The sequence below is a fragment of the Balearica regulorum genome, chromosome 1 (assembly GCF_011004875.1).
Source record: "Balearica regulorum gibbericeps isolate bBalReg1 chromosome 1, bBalReg1.pri, whole genome shotgun sequence".
NCBI lineage: Eukaryota > Metazoa > Chordata > Aves > Gruiformes > Gruidae > Balearica > Balearica regulorum.
This window is the reverse complement of record NC_046184.1, coordinates 85,965,627-85,981,682: the sequence shown is the minus strand read 5'-3', so window position 1 is coordinate 85,981,682 and position 16,056 is coordinate 85,965,627. Positions and strand designations below refer to the sequence as shown.

The 16,056-nt window shown below is 52.8% G+C and overlaps 2 protein-coding genes across 3 annotated transcripts; both read left to right on the top strand.

Annotated features, from left to right (window-relative positions):
- LRRC23 (leucine rich repeat containing 23) lies at positions 1-6,293 on the top strand. The gene is made up of 7 exons (XM_010299965.2): positions 1-149; positions 226-338; positions 1,219-1,472; positions 1,569-1,699; positions 4,683-4,819; positions 5,411-5,633; positions 5,921-6,293. Exons 1-7 carry the CDS (start codon positions 51-53, stop codon positions 5,957-5,959), a joined length of 996 nt encoding a protein of 331 aa, XP_010298267.2. The 5' UTR covers positions 1-50; the 3' UTR covers positions 5,960-6,293.
- Positions 6,294-6,447: 154 nt separating this feature from the next.
- On the top strand, positions 6,448-16,056 carry ENO2 (enolase 2). 2 transcript variants are annotated; one of them, XM_075763303.1, is made up of 12 exons: positions 6,448-6,633; positions 9,547-9,638; positions 10,540-10,635; positions 10,912-10,970; positions 12,010-12,079; positions 12,246-12,379; positions 13,061-13,283; positions 13,739-13,936; positions 14,061-14,262; positions 14,472-14,580; positions 14,718-14,776; positions 15,112-16,056. In XM_075763303.1, the coding sequence occupies exons 2-12, from the start codon at positions 9,554-9,556 to the stop codon at positions 15,179-15,181; spliced, it is 1,305 nt and encodes a 434-aa protein (XP_075619418.1). In that variant the 5' UTR covers positions 6,448-6,633; positions 9,547-9,553; the 3' UTR covers positions 15,182-16,056. The 2 variants fall into 2 exon arrangements, with proteins under 2 accessions (XP_075619418.1, XP_075619427.1); XM_075763312.1 differs by lacking the exon at positions 10,912-10,970 and having other exon boundaries at positions 6,499-6,633; positions 15,112-15,327.

The window sequence follows — 16,056 nt, the reverse complement described above, 5'->3', positions numbered from 1 at the left end:
TGGCGGTCGCTGCCGGGCCTGAGGGAGCTCCGTCAGCGGGGCCTGTGGGGATGGAGGGCGAAGAGATGGAGAGCGAGGACATGGAGGGCGAGGAGGGAGAGCAGGCGGAGGAGGAGGCGGTGCTGTCGGAGCAGGAGGGGGAAGAACAGGTGAGGGTGGGGGGCTCAGCACCTTCTGGCTGTGGTTAGGCCAGCGCTGGCGTTGTGCTCTCTCCTTCTCTCCCAGGTGCTGGCCCCATGTGCCCTGACTGAGGAGGTCCTGAAAGAAGGTCTCTCTCTCCTCTGTAAGACTGGCAATGGCTTGGCCCACGCCTACGTGAAATTTGAAGCCAAATACAAGTGAGTGTGCAACACCTGCCCCAGGAGGCCTCTTCCTCCCTGAGCTCCCCATGGAGCTGCTGTGCTGTAAGGCCACTGATGACCAGCCGTGTCACCAGTGCAGAAGCATTTGCAGGCCATGTTCTCTGGCTGTCTGGCTTCCAGTCTGTGCCTCAGCATAGCTTATCCATCCTCAACCCTGAGCTGGGGACTACCTCCAGCCAGATGCACTGGTGGGAACGTCAGTGTCCTCCTAGATGGAGGGGAGCCTACCCATGGCTCTGAGCTGTGGTGTCCTGGGGGGACCTGAACAGGTTGACCTCCCCACAGTCACTTTGAAAATATCCATTAAGCATCTCTCCTGTTATCTGCTAACCTTCAAGGCATGTGCTTGTAAGTACAGTGCCACAATGGCCTCAGGACAGTTCCGGAGCCTTAGCCCCATCAGTACACCCACATAACCCTAGACCTAACTGACAGGCCTCAGTAAGACTGTGTCTTTCAGCAGCCTCAGAAGTATCTCAACCAGCTTTTTCCCACTAGGAAAGTCCTTCCATACAGTCCTTGGTGTTTCCACTACTGTTTAACAGACCCACCCCCCCCAAACTTACCTTCTTTTCTGCTCTGGTTCTGGCCTCTCCTGGCAGATACAATTCAATGGGAATAAGTACTCCCTGTGCCAGGAAAGCAGGTCAAATCTTACCATTCAGTCTTCTTTACAGACTGTTTGGCCTGTCCCTATCACCTGCCTTTTTCTTCCTTCTCTCCAGCAAGGCTTCCTAGGACAGCAGAGAAGTGGGAGAGGAGGACGCCTTCTCTCCAGCAGTGGCAAGGAGCAAACCAAAAGCTGGTAGCAGGGGGAAATATGAGAAATATTTTATTCACATCTTCCCTTCCCCAGGGACTTGACAGACATCAGCCTCCTCGAATGCTTCATTCACCTGCGGTATGTGGATTTGTCAGAGAACAAGCTGCAAGATTTGTCTCCACTGAGCAACCTAACCCACCTGCTTTGGCTGAAGGTGGATGGGAATCTGCTTACCAGTGCAAGCATGGAGGAGCTGCCCTACCTCCAGATCATCAGCTTTGCTCACAACCGCATCAAGGATACGGAGGGCATTACTCACCCCCGCTTAGCCAGCCTCAGCCTGAAAGGTGAACCAGACCACCTCTCTTCATTCCCGGTCACATAGAACACTCTTTTTGGGTGGGATTAACTCTCTCACTGTTTCTTCCTCCTCTGGCACTCAGGAAATAAAATCCAGACAGCGCTGGGCCTGAGTCACGGCAAATTGTTCAGTCTGCAAATCCTGGAGCTGCGAGGAAACAAGCTAGAGAGCACAGCAGGGCTCAGTCTTCCCAAGCTCAAGAACCTGTATCTGGTAAGGGGTCAGCCAGCTTGGAGAGTGGGACAGAGCTGCTGCAGAGCCTGGGACCTCAGTCAGTGGGAGGAGAGGAAGAGGCTCTTGCTTTCAAAGCAGGATAATTTCTGCGCTAGCCCGTTCAGTTCAATCTTCTCAGCCTGAGAGAGGAATAGAATTCAGAGAGCTAAAGAGACAAAATCACTTCTTTGAGGTAGCTCCTTCTATGCTGTCTGCCCAGATAGTGCGAAGGCAGACTGACCACTGACCAGTAATTCCTCTGCAGAGAGTGGGGGAGTTGGCAGCATTCAGTGCGCCGGGCTCTTCCCTCCCGTCCTCCTACAGGAGAGAGGTATTCTGTTCTGGCAGTGCTAGGCAAGCCTGTATTCCCTGTGTCCCGGGACCCTGGAGGTCAGTGGGGAAAGCAACAGGTTTGTTCTGGGTAATAGGGAGAGGTGATGCCTTTCTTCTCTCTGATGAGCCTAATCAAATACTGGTTTAAAACCAGCACAATTATATGATTCACACTTTCAGCTGCCAAAAAAGAAACTGATTGAACATCATAATGAAACTAAGATAGGAGAAGCAATTTCCTAATATCATAAACAATTGCTTCAGGGAACATTTACTCCTAGAGACACAAGTGAAAAAAGTATGTGTGGCTTAGTCCCATGCATCACACAGTGCTACAGCTTGCAAAGACTAGATAGATGTCTTGAGTCACTACCTCTTAAAAAGCAATTAAAGATGATAAAGGTTTTGAAAAGCTATATGGTTTCTTTTCATCAAGACTCCCTGGCAGAAAACACTGTGGAGATTTGCTTGCTGAGATTGCCCACAATTTTCTGTTGGAAAACTGAGATTTTGTGACTAGACGTGCTCGAAAAAGGGGTGAAGTGGATAAGTCACTAGATACAATACAGCATTTCACAGTAAAACCAGTCACTTTAGTGAATGATTAGAGAGAAGCAAACACTAGAAAACAACTAGAAAAACTGACTCATTTCTCAGGAATTTTTGGGGCTTGAATTTGTCTCCCATGTCCGCCTGCTCATTAAATCATTTTGGAGGGGTGTCTCTTCCAGTAGCACCTTGCTTTCTGTATAAAAATTTTGGTATTACATGAACCATGGATAGATGTAACTGATGCCTCAAGACAAAGGGTTCAATTGAAAGGAACCGAACCAAATTTGGTTAATGTATGACATAGTTGCAGATGAAATTTAGCTTTAAAAAAGTTATATCTACTAGCAGAAAGACTACGAGCCGGCTGCGTACCATGTGGCACTTGGTTGGGGGATCACTGCTGTCAGTAGGGCTGTGTTGGTTCCTGGTCATTGTGCAGCAGCAGCGACAAAGGCTACCTAGAGCAAGGCCGGGTATGCAGGAAGGGGAGAAGGAAGCACAGGGAACATATTACAGTAGCTTTCCATAAGAAATGGTGGCATCATGTCTATGTGAAGGACTGGTATCTAAGGTAAGGTGACAATGTTGTCATTTAATTAAAGGTGTCATAGGAAATGTTATTTGATTTGAGGAAAAAAACCCCAACCCCTCAAAAAAATCCATTCTGCATTGTGCTGTTAGTGCTTGCAGGGCCAGAGCCATTAAAACTATTCACACTGAAGTAATGAAAAAAGTGAGAGTGATGGGAGGTTACTATTCATTTTACAGACCAGTGGTCTGTGAGCTCTCCACCCTACTTCCCACACCAGCTCCTGATTTCCTCTGAAGTACAATGTACTAATCCTTCCTGGTTGTTAAATCTGTTCGCACAACCTTCCCTAAATCGCTGACTTTCCTCTTTTTGTCCTTGTGTTACCCTCTTTACTTGGCCCAGCTGGTCCAGACTTTCCCTTGTCTGGTTTCCATTAGAGACCTCATTTTCTACAAAAAGTCCTTTTCCTGAGTGACCCAGTCCTAAACTGTCCTCTTATCCCACCAGTTCAGCCTGTGCCCCTTTCATTAGTCTCAAGCATTGGCCATGTCACTGCCTGGGTACTAACAAGGAACAGAGAGCACAACAGCACCTCTCTCCCCATTTCCTGTGCAGGTATCTGCATCCTTAGAGACTGCAGCCCTGAGCCACAATCACAAGTGAAGCCCTGCGCAGCTCCAGGCTGGAGAATGTGGGCCAGGAGGTTGTATTTACCAGGGATGTTCCAAATTTGGCTGCACAAGTCATTGAGCAGCCGAACCTGGCATTGGTGCTGGCACTGAGGTGAGCCCAGGCTTGGGCAGGAGACCTCTAGTAGTCTTTTCCATCTGAGACTCCCCTGTGAAACTATTGCTGAAATTCAGAGCTTCGTATTTACCATCTCATAACTCACATCACAGTGAAGGGAATTAAATTCAATGATGGGGAATTTTGAACTGATAGGACACATTCTTCCTGCTGCAAGGTTGCAAGAAGGTGTACTTATGGATGGATCACAACAATTATACCAGGAAACGCTTAAAATATTAAACTAACAAACCCCAGCCACCTGCAACCTCTCTCAGGACCACTCAGCCTGCTTCTGCTCCTAGAGGAATAGAAAGGGAGACTTCTTGGTAGTAGATTTCCCCCACAAGAGAAGCAGCTGACAGTGGAAGATACCTGGACTGCCTGGACTATGTGACTGAGAGGGGCTCATGATTCATCCTTTAAATACACTTGTTTCAGGCTCAGGTCCATGCTTTTCCCTCCATGCTGTTGCTCTCTGAGGCCTCACTGCCATGGACGGGGGTCTGTGCTGGCAGTGGGTGGTTTTGTCTTGGTCACCAAGTGATGCTACAGGAAATGCTTTTCCAGCAAATTTTTGATCCTTGAATCTTTCAGATTCAGATGGTTAGAACCCATTTGGGCACAACTCTGAGTAACCTGATCTAGCTTCAGAGAAGGGTGTTATGAGTGGTAGGGAGTCTGAAGGGTAGAAAGAGCTTTAAAGGCCAGAAATAACTGCTGTTTCTTCTCCTGTGTGTCTCCTTTTTCCTTCTCTTTTACCTCCTCCCTGGTGCTCAGGCCCAGAATGCCATTAGAAGCCTTGAAGGCCTTGAGGGGCTAGGGCAGCTGACAACTCTGCACCTGCGGGACAACCAGCTTGAGACCCTGGATGGATTCTGTAGTAGCATGAAGTGCCTGCAGTACCTCAATCTACGGTAGGTCCTCCCTGCTCTCTGTCAAGCCAAGAGACTCCTTCATCAGGCTATACTCCCATTTAGGTCTTTAGGATTTTCTGGTTCCTTTGGAACTTGAAGAGCTGATGGGAATGGGTTGATCTTCGCCGTCGTTAATTGGTGTTCAGTGCTCAGCTTTCTAGCAGTATAACAGCCAGGACCTTTCCTGGCCTTCTCAGAAAACAGCTACCTCTTCAGTCACTCTCAGACCCCACCTCATATTTTTTCTTCCTTGCCATAGCTCCTTGGGATCCCTCTCTGCGTGTTCTCTGTGTCCTGGACATGACCACAAGTGCCCTTTCTTTTCTGGCATTTGCCATACAGGGCGATGGCGATATCAGATGATTCAGTGGTCTGTTTGAGCACAGAGAAATCCAGAGATGTCCCTTTTGTCCCTCAGTGTGGGGAGCTGCAGACAGATCTGGATCTTAGATCACAGCTGTGTGGTCTATGTCTATGGTCTATCATGCTGCTAAGTTTTGCTTTGTCTGTCTTGTCAGCCTTCTGTTCCAAAGGGACCTCACTACTTGCATGTGTCTCTTTCCCCTGCCCTTGGTGCTTCCTCTTCTTCAGGAACAATGGCATCAGTAGCCTTCAGGAGGTGGCAAAACTGCAGGTCCTCCCCATGCTGCAGGCACTGGTGCTGTTGGACAATCCATGCTCTGATGAACCCAGTTACCGGCTGGAGGTCCTGGTCCTGCTGCCACACCTGCAACGCCTCGACAAGGAATTATTTGAGCAAGATGAGCGAGCAGAGGCAAACAAAATCCGTCAGGAAAGGCAGGAGGAAGAAAAGGTGAGAACAGCATGGTGGGGGGGAGGAGAAGGAAGTGAAGGGAAAGAGAGAGGATCAAGCATGCTGATCAAGCCTCTCCTCCTCTAGATTACATGAGGAGAAGGCTGAGGGAGGTCAGTCCCAAGGGCAGAGGAGCCTGCAGCACAGGCCGGGCTTCGCAACCTGATTGCAATGGCCAGCATCGCAACCCTACTGCCATTCCTGACCCCACTAGCAGAATTGAGCAGCAAAAGGGGAAAAGAAGTCAGGCATGGACTTGTTTAACTTCTCCTTCGTTCCTTCTTCAGGAAATGGAAGGATCTCTCCGGGGTGATGTGACTGAGTGACCCTCGGTTTTAATACCTCTTCCCAGAGCAAGTCAAGACTTGGAAATGCCTTCCCCCCCATGCATGTAGCTGGGAAAGTGAGACCTGCAGGTAGCAGAGCTGCCTTCACCTCATTTTGCCCCTGGAGAAATGGGAAGGGCTACCCACCCTGGTCCTAGAAGCTGCCCTGAGCTACTGCAGTGTTTTTGCAGTCACTGCACTCATATAATCTATTCTCACTAGACCAGAGAGGGAAAAGGGGAAAAGGGAGAGTTACAGGTTCTGTGGTTGGATTTACGGCTCCCAAAAATCTGACAAGATTTTCTGATTCGAATAAAAATAATTAATGAGCCTGGAGTGACTGGAATTGTTTATCCTGCACACCCACTCCTATTCCCTGGCTCTCTCACCCTCCTCTGTCTATGTCTATCCCCTGTCTGTGTCTCTCTCTCTCTCTCTCTCTCCATCCTCTACGTGCTGTTTGCAAAGCTTTGCTAAATCCTGACTCATCGCAGCTCTGGGTCACATGCTGCTGTCCCGGCCCTATCAGGGGCGTCTCCATCCTGCTGCTGCCGCCGCCGTTGGCTTAGAGGACACATCATCTCCCCTTGAGGTCCTGCATCCCTCCTCAGCTTCGTCCTCTCTCCTTTCTACCAGCACTTTCTCAATCTCTCGTTCACCCCTGCCCTAGGAAGGTAAGTGTCTCCCCACGGCCAGCACCCTCCTCACTGCATGCGTGTTTCTGCTTCCCACCATCTGCCCTCCAAACCCCACAGTCACTTTGGGGTCCCTGACAGAGAAGGACCACGGTGAGCGGCATTAACAACTATACTCCCCTCACTTCCTCCCCCTGCTCCTCCCACCTCTCTCTCCTCACCCCCACCCTTCTCATTTTTCTTTCATATTTTAATTTCAGGTACTCCCTCCTTCCCTACCCCCGGCAAGCATCGTTTCAGATGTGAATATAGGGAATTGCAGGAGGGGGGCAACCAGCAAGGCTAGGCGGTGCTCCCAAGGGCATTGCCGGGACGTGCGGCGGGATGGAGCTGGACCTGGGGGAGGGGGGTGGCAGTGGGGAGGAGGGAAAGCTCAATTTTGGGGAAAGGACCCAGCCTCAGAACAGACCAGCCCCCCTGCCCCCGGTCTCCCGAGGTGTTGACATAAACACAGGCGCTCAGCTGGGTCCCAGGGAGAGGGAGGGAGGAGAGGGGATGTTTTCTTATCTGCACAGCCCCACACCACACAGGGGAGGGGGGGGGCAGCAGGGAGAGGAGGTGACAGTCAAGCAAGCAATAGCTGCATCAGCCACCACACTGCAGCAGTGCGGGCTTCCTGGGAGCAGTGCCCAGCCCGGGGGAATAGCAGTGGCGAGATGATGCCCTGGCGACACGCAGTGCCACGAAGCAGTGCCCACAGGAAGGCAGCGTGGCAGTGACAGTCTCCTGGGGCACTCTGCCCAGCCCCTGTTCAAGGGAGGCTGCCCAGCCTCCAACCTGGCTCCTCTCTCCTCCTCACTGTGGTCTACAGGCTCTTGACTATGGCTCCATCCCAATCCCTTATCCGGGCTTATCCGCCTCTGACCTCCTTTCAGGACAGTGCAGCTGATGCCAGGGATTTCAGGGTGGTTCTTTGTGCTGCTCAAACGCGGGGGGACACGGGGCAGCAACACAAATGGAGAAAGGGGTGTGAAGGGCTAGAGAGGAGATCAAGTGAGTGATGGGGTGGGGCAGGCAAGGCTGGATTTGGGCTTGTCATTTGGCTTCCTTGGAGCTGGCCCCAACAGGGGCAGGTGGATGTGGGCAGAGGGATGTGAGTGACCATGGGCAACATGACCACATAAGCAGATAGGCACTGCATCTGGCACAGGTCTTGCTGTCAAAGATCATTTTAATGGGGTCCTGTTCCTCTCTCCCCCACGGAGGCTGTAGGGGCATGGCCAGGGCACTGCTGCAAAGGAAGCTTGCAGCTGCAGAGGCACAGCTCTGGAGGAAGTTCCCATGGCGTGTGCCAGATGGCGTGAGGAGTGCTGCCAAAGCGGCTGATGGGGGATCCCAGCCCAGATGGACATGGTGGAGGGCCCTGCGCAGGCTCCAGAGAGCTCTGGTGTCGCGGACTGAAACGCCCCAGTACGGGAAGCTCTTGCTGAAACTTCAGAGCAGTGTGATTTCCTCACATCCATGTGATTTCCACCCACCCAAGGCAATGGGGTTGACTCCAGCTTCCCCCAGCCTGCTTCTTAGCTCCCCTCAGTGCTATGATGTGCTATTTGCAGCACCCCACTCACCGCACACACCCTCACCCCACGCTGACCCCCTGTGCTGGCCATACCCCTGCCAGATGCTTACATGTACCACGGCGTGGTTATGTCTGTGGCCCTGTGGTTACCCCAGGTCCGGCCTCTGCACCAAATTTTGTGTGGGTCTGGCTCTGCTCAGGGTTGAGTGAATCATCTGTGGGAGTCGTGGGAGGAAACCTGGCAGGGTTGGGGGTGTGGGGTGACATGCACCTTGCTGCTCCTCCCTCTCCAGGGGGATGCAGCTCCCCAGCATCGCATGGCCCCATGGCCGGGGGAATAAGAAGGTGGGATGGTGGAGAACTAGTTGCTTTGGACCCCCTAGGAAGCAAACTTCAGCAAGAGAAGCTCTTTCAAACAGCCATCCTCACCCACCAGCCTGTTTGCCATTTCAGGTTTAACCAGGCACCCCGAAATGCTAGGTTTCTTCACCCTCCTCATCTGACAGAGACGCCTCCCGGTCTCACCCATTTCCCCATCACAGGAGCGGAGCCTGTGTTCAGGCAGGGCCAGGTCTCCCCTCCCTTCAGAGCCCTCTCTCCCATGTCTGAGGCACTGTGGCCTTCAGCAAGATGGCTCCTCTGGCTGCTGGCCTCCTCCGCACTCCCGTCACCTCAGCACAGCCTGACCTGGCAGCTCATGAGGGAGATGGGAAGGCTGAGCTGGGTGCTCGGCCAGGGGGTCTGCGAGAGCTGGGCTGGGGCATTTCTCCCCACCGCAGGCTGGAGAGGGGCTGAGGGTCCCCGCGGGATGGCCATTCCCCTGCCCTGACCAGCTCTGCCCCGGCAGCCGCCGCGCTCGGCTGGCTCCCTGCCCGCAGCACGCGGACACAGCGGCTGCTCGTTGCCTGGCTCTGGCAGGGACCGTCCTCGCCTCCCGGCAAGGGGAAGGGAGATGCCGGGAGCTCATGCCCTGTCCTTGGCGCTGGGACCACGGACGCCTCCCAGCTGCGCCAGCTGATCCCTCCCTCTCTGCTGCCCGCGGATGCTGTGGCACCCTCTATGTCTCTGCCACCCCAGCTCGTATCAGGAGCCCTCAGAAGGGGCAGCGCTCAGCCATGGCACAGGGAGAGAGGGAGAGAGAGCTCCAAGTTTGTCATCTGCAGCAAAGGGACAGAATAAATTCAAATAGATAACCAGTTCCTGGACAAAACATGGGTAGATTCCCACAATACAGGTTTTAATAGCAATTTCTAAATTTCCTTGAGCCAATAGTTTTAGCTCCAGCTCATAAGGTTGCTCTTCCTTGACATTAGAAGGGTGGGCACCACATCCTGTGGCCTCTCAGAGCTGAACATGTCCTGTTCTCTCCACAGACTCACCATGGCAGTTGAGAGGATCCATGCCCGTGAGATCCTGGATTCCCGTGGGAACCCCACCGTTGAGGTGGACCTGTACACACACAAAGGTATGTGGGTGAGGACAAGAGATGGATGGGAAGTCCTGCCCACCCCAGCAGAGCTGGCACTGCATGGCAGCCTGGCACGGTCTGCTGAAAGCATGGAGGGTCTTCTCCAGTGAACTCCCAGCAGACAGCAAGCCAGGGGAAGAGTGCGTGCTCAGCAGCTCCACACATATGGTGGGCAAATCCCAATGACACATCTGGCTGCCATGTACATGAGTTGAGCCATGTGCCTACTAGTAGCAGGGACCGAAATTTTCATTAACATAAATACATTTACATTCTTCTTGCATCCCGGTGATGCCCTGCTGCAGCTATGCTTTTAGCCCTGGGACGCAGTACCAGTTTGGAAAGACATCCATGGCCATGCTCATGAGGTGGTGAAAGGTTTGTCCCCGAGATCTCTGTGCAGGCATGTGCATGCACATGTGTCTCAACTGGAAGAGCTGCCATCTGCGCTGGGCCCAAAGCTAGTGAGGGGCCAAAGCAGGCATCCAACCAGTCTCTTCCTCCTTCACTGAGGCAGAAACCCAGCCCCAGTCTGAGGGGGAAGCTGCTGGCAGCTGTGGGTCAGGCTGTCTCTAGAACCGGGAGGAGGGCTGAGGAGCCAGACTTCCACCCATCATCCGTAGTTCTGAGATCAGTGTGGACCTCTGGGTACCTGAGATCCAGGTTTCTCAGTCTGGAAGCCCTGGGTGCATTTATTTCTGCTGCTCCGGTGCTCCACCTCTGAGAGGTGCTCCACCTCCAAGAAGACCAGCCATGAGCATCCAACCAGTGGAGCCATCCATTTGCACAAGCAGTTGCCACATCCTTTCCCACAAAAGCAGAACAGAAGCAGGTGCACGAGGTTTTCCCTTCTTTTCACCCTCTGCTCGCCTCACACCCGTATTTTGCTGTTTCCCAGGCATGTTTCGAGCAGCGGTCCCCAGTGGTGCGTCCACTGGTATCTATGAAGCACTGGAGCTGCGAGACAACGACAAGTCGCGTTTCCTTGGAAAAGGTGGGGAGATGCCTGCTCTGCACCCCGTTCCCGGGGCTGCCTGTGTGTGGGGCTCTGCTGGAGGGTACCACTCACCCGCTGGCGTGATGTGGATGTGTCCCACTGTCCTCAGGGAGACCACAGAGGCACAGATCTAGTGTAAAGTGAAAGATCTTCCCTCACTGTCTCCCTCTCTCAGGCTATGGGTCCTCTCCCTCCCTCTTTCCACTCTCCTCTTTGCCTCACCCTCTCTCTCTCTCTCTCTCTCTCTCTTTCTCTGTCTCTTCCCTTCTTTAGGGGTCCTGCAGGCCGTGGATCATATCAACAGCACTGTCGCCCCAGCTCTCGTGGGCTCTGTAAGGATTTCTCTTTGTTCTCCCTTGTCCAATGCTTACTCTGGTCCGTCTCTGTCCCCTGCTCTCTATTTCTGCCTCTCTTCATCTCACTGGGTTAACAGACATAGTGATGCTCTCTGTGAACCTGGGCACACCCCTCCTGCCCTCCATGCCTGTATGTGTCCACAGTGATCTTTTCTCTGGACAGAAAGGATTTAATGCTACCTGGTCCACCGCAGCATCTGTTACACCTACCTAGTCCCCTCAATGCTCCATGTAGAGCTCTCTCCCTCTTTCAGGTGTGCTTCTCCTCAGGCACTGAATCTCATCCACATTTCTGTGGCCTCACACCCATTTGTCCCACCCAGCACTCATGGTGTGATGACCAATGACCGTACCGTGCAAGGTCTGGCAGCCCCCCTGGCACAGCCTTGCGGAGTGGTGGTATCACATCTGGAACCTGTTTACACCTGAAGACCTGGAGCCTGCTCTGAGGAGAGCTGAGCTGAAGCCACAAGTTACATCCCGAGCAGCCCGTGGGGGGCTCTGGCTGAGAGCCCAGCTCTCTCCACCCCTGAAAAATAGTTGGCCTGGTGGAGGGCTGCCTGTGTTGGGGCTAATCCTGCCCTCCACGTCGCTCCTGGGTACAGGTCCATCCAGTCTACGTTCACTTGCTTGGGGTTGAGCATGTACTGTTGTTCTGCCTAGCTTCTGTGTGACCACAGCACCACAAAGCTCCCTGGAAGCTGCCAAAAGGCTGGGTAAATCCCCAAGGGAGTCCTGTGTACCCAGCAATGCGTGGCCTTGCCTGGGCTGCAGTCGATGCCCTCTCCAGCGTGGGTACATCTACACTACACTGCAGCAGCAGCATCGTGGTCACCTAAGTTGACTATATACCAAGGCACTAATTTCCAGAGCTTTGTGTGTATATGTTCCCTCACAAGCTAAAAAGGTCCCTGTATCCCCCCTCCAGCTTCTCCATCAACGCCTCCTTTCCTGCACACCAGAGCCAACAGCCCTTCTTAGCCTCCCCTTCTCAAGAGCTGTTTTTTTCTTGCAGGGCCTCTCTGTTGTGGATCAAGAGAAGATAGACAACCTGATGCTTGAGATGGATGGCACAGAGAACAAATGTAATTAATTCTTCTTTTTTGACCTGGGAAATAAAGAGCATGGGAGGCTGCAGGGCTGGAGTGGGGGGCCCTGTCAGAGTTGTGGTGACCCCAAGGCTGGGCTGGCAAGGGCTGGGCAGGAGGTTGTTGCCTGAAAAGCCTAACTCCTCCTTGGTTTTGCCCACAGCCAAGTTTGGCGCCAATGCTATCCTGGGAGTTTCGCTGGCTGTGTGCAAGGCGGGAGCTGCAGAGAAGGATGTCCCCCTGTACCGGCACATTGCTGACCTGGCTGGCAACTCCGATCTCATCCTTCCCGTGCCAGTAAGACTCCTCCATCCTTAACATCCACCTTCAGAAACTCCAAAAGAAACTTCAAAGGGTGTGTTGGGAGGTAGAGAAGGAAGGGATGTAGGACTGAAACATCAGCTGAGTGCACTGCACTCATCAAGGAAGCAAACCAAGGCCTGAGATTTGTCAGGTTTCCATATAGAAAAGAGGGGCCTGAGGTGGATATGGTAGAGGTTGTGGTGGGGCTTTACTCAGGATCTCACTCTTAGCACAAGAACCAGAGGACATCATATGAACCCTCTGGTGCACAGTTCAAAACAAGGGCATACGTGTCTTCACACCAGGGGTAGCTGCCCTGTGAAACTCATTCATAAAGGGCATTGTGGATGCTAAAATCTTCTCAGAGTCAAGGAGAAAGGTCCTGGAAGAGAGATGGACATAGCATTGCTGATAAACACACAGATAAACACATACAGCTCGGGAGATCTCTGAGAGGGAAAGAGGTGGGAAAATCCTCCCCAACCATTTGCTTTGAGCCACTATTGGAAGGAAGACTCCGGGCTCACGTGCCTTTGGTCTGATGCATTGTCTCTGATGTGTTATGTTACCCTGTGGGATGTGGCACGAATGGGCATGGTGACTCATCTGAAAGCTTCCTCTAGGTGGTGCCAAGACCAGTTCCTTCAGCTCTGATTCTCTTATGGGCTCTTCCAGGCTTTCAACGTGATCAACGGAGGTTCCCACGCAGGCAACAAACTGGCCATGCAGGAGTTCATGATCCTGCCTGTGGGAGCTGAAAGCTTCCGTGATGCCATGCGCATCGGGGCTGAAGTCTATCACAACCTCAAGAGCGTCATCAAGGAGAAGTATGGTAAAGATGCTACCAATGTGGGTGATGAGGGAGGCTTTGCCCCCAACATCCTGGAAAACAGTGAAGGTGAGAGCCTTGCAGAGATGGAGTACCCCTGACTGCACTGCTGTGGTTTCCTATACCCAGGTCACAGCATTCCCCAAAGATTGGTTCAAAATATGATGCCTCAGTGTCATCGACTTCCTGTGTTAGGGAATGGTTTCTAAGCTCCTTCTCCATGGGGTGGCCTTGATCTATCACAATCCCTCCATACAAATCTTTCATGTGTGTGCACACTTTTCCAAGGCCTTCTCCCAACTTGTCTCTGAGCTGTGGGATTGTATCTTAATTACTCCTCGTCCCTTTGGACATGACCTCCATAGCTCCTTGGCATGTTTCTGTTGTGCTCTGGGCTCCTTCCTACCTCTCCCATCACACCATCAGACTCTCAGTGTCTCTCAGGACCCTCCCAAGGGAGGTTCCCACTGAAAGGCAGAGCTCTCTGCATGGGCTGACTCTCCTGGCTGCAACTCTCCTTCCAGCTCTGGAGCTCCTCAAGGAAGCTATCGACAAGGCAGGCTACACGGACAAGATTGTCATTGGTATGGATGTGGCAGCCTCCGAGTTCTACCGTGATGGCAAATATGACCTGGACTTCAAGTCCCCAGATGACCCAAGCCGCTACATTTCTGCAGATGAGCTGGGCGACCTCTACCAAAGCTTTGTACGTGATTATCCAGGTGAGCTGCTGTGCTTGGCAGTAGGGACTGGTGTTGCTGCATACTTAACAGGCGCATCCCCTCTGTGGTTTTGGGGTAGGAAGGGAGGCAGCTTTGACTCATGTCTCTTCTGTTGTCCCTTCAGTGGTCTCCATTGAGGATCCCTTTGACCAAGATGACTGGGAGGCCTGGTCTAAGTTCACGGCCAATGTGGGGATTCAGATAGTGGGCGATGACCTGACGGTGACAAACCCCAAGCGCATTGAGCGAGCTGTTGAAGAGAAGGCCTGCAACTGCCTCCTGCTCAAAGTCAACCAGATTGGATCTGTCACGGAGGCCATCCAAGCGTAAGTTCAGCTTGCTGCCCTTGTTGTCCTGTGAAAGGGTTGGTAATGAACCACAGCAGGGTGTCACGCTATCCATTGGATGAACAGACTTTTGTCTCTACCAGAGTGTAGGATGCTGAGGGTGGGAGGAGAAGGTGCCTGGATCTCACCCTGTGCAGATGGTGGTTATAGGAGTGGGAGCTGCTGACTGCATTTCTTGCTCCTTGCAGCTGTAAGCTGGCCCAGGAGAATGGCTGGGGTGTGATGGTGAGCCACCGATCTGGAGAGACCGAAGACACCTTCATTGCTGATCTGGTTGTAGGACTGTGCACCGGGCAGGTAGGTGAGACCCAGGACATGCGCAGGTCTGGAGGAAAGCGAAGGGATGTGAAGACACAATCCCCTGCCCCACCATGGGAAACTGGTGCAAGTCATAACAGTGTCTTACAGTGTTTGTTTTGGGGAATGCTTTACAGATAAAGACGGGTGCTCCCTGCAGGTCTGAACGCCTGGCTAAATACAACCAGCTCATGAGGTAAGGGGCTCAAGGATGAAAACATGGAAGAGAGAATGGGGGAGTGACTAATTGGGGTGGGAGAAATTGAAAGCCCAAGGGTAGATGGGGCTTGTGGGGGAAAGATAAGGCATGGAGATGACAGTAGGATCCCAGGGAGATGTCTGGCGCAGACTCCTTCCATCCACCTTGGTGCGAGGATGCAGCCCCACGGGCACAGCAGCCAGCAGGAGCTGAGCTCCTCCCATCCATGTCGGCCTCCTGCGGATGCACTGCCTCTCCAGTGCCCTGGTGCCTCCGATGTGCCCTCGCAGCAAGGGCCTGACATTTGCTGTCTCTCTCTCTCTGTCCTGCAGGATTGAGGAAGAGCTTGGCGATGAAGCACGCTTTGCTGGACACAACTTTCGCAACCCAAGTGTTCTTTGAACATTGTCCCCAGGGCACAGCCATCCTGCTGCTCTTTCCCACCTCACAGACTCTGAAGCCCCCTTCCCTCCACTGCTCCCTTTTTTGCTCTTTCTCCCCCCTTTGCCACCTACTTCCCTCTCACCTCAAACTCCCTCGAGTTCAGGTGTCCCCGGATAGATGTACCCAGATGAAGGACAAGAGAGAGGCCTCCACCCTGTCCCTTGCTTTGGGATCATAAGCATTTCTGGATCTAGGCATTGTGTGTCTTTTGTTTTTTGTGCAGGGCCACACCTGAGCCACTCTGTTCACGTTAGACTATGGGAGCATGCTGCCCGGTGTGTTTCCCTTGTGCACCAAAGCATGTGCGGTGAACATACGTGCGTCGGCTCGTGTGTTTGGGCAAGTGTCGCACCTGTAGCTGTGTCCGGATGAGTGTCACCAGCGGCTCGCTCTCGTTGTGCATGTGTGTAGGTTTATGTGTACTGGCCTATGGCGTCCTTGTGCCCCAGGTGTGTGTTTGCGCTGAGCCCTGGTGGGACCCGAGTGTCGCTTCCCTCCACCCCGAGTGCTGTGCTGTGTTGGGCTGTGCTTGCCAGCAGCTTAGCGTTGAAGTGCACTGCTGTCCCTCACTGGGTGTGCGTGTGTGTGCGTGCTGTCAGTCTCCAGGTCAGCACATAGTACTGTGGGGCGATATATTAAAACACATCTGTAAACAAACCCATGCTCTCATTTGCTTCTTGTGACCTTTTTCTCTCTGTTCCCTTCCCTCTTGCACTCCTTTACCTTCTCCTCTGCCCATAATGTCTGCTTCACCTTCTGGACAGCCCATGCTCAGCTGAGCAACAGACAAACTACAGATCCCTAAACTCAATTAAAATGTATTTCACACCTGA

What these genes read in the sequence shown, in the direction of transcription:
- LRRC23 (XM_010299965.2), top strand. Translation starts at nt 51, where the DNA reads ATGGAGGGCGAAGAGATGGAGAGCGAGGACATGGAGGGCGAGGAGGGA. An exon ending in AGCCAGCCTCAGCCTGAAAG is followed by an intron (nt 1,473 to 1,568) that starts GTGAACCAGACC and finishes TCTGGCACTCAG; the next exon opens with GAAATAAAATCCAGACAGCG. An exon ending in AAAGGCAGGAGGAAGAAAAG is followed by an intron (nt 5,634 to 5,920) that starts GTGAGAACAGCA and finishes TTCCTTCTTCAG; the next exon opens with GAAATGGAAGGATCTCTCCG.
- ENO2 (XM_075763303.1), top strand. Translation starts at nt 9,554, where the DNA reads ATGGCAGTTGAGAGGATCCATGCCCGTGAGATCCTGGATTCCCGTGGG. An exon ending in ATCTCATCCTTCCCGTGCCA is followed by an intron (nt 12,380 to 13,060) that starts GTAAGACTCCTC and finishes GGGCTCTTCCAG; the next exon opens with GCTTTCAACGTGATCAACGG. An exon ending in GTCACGGAGGCCATCCAAGC is followed by an intron (nt 14,263 to 14,471) that starts GTAAGTTCAGCT and finishes TGCTCCTTGCAG; the next exon opens with CTGTAAGCTGGCCCAGGAGA.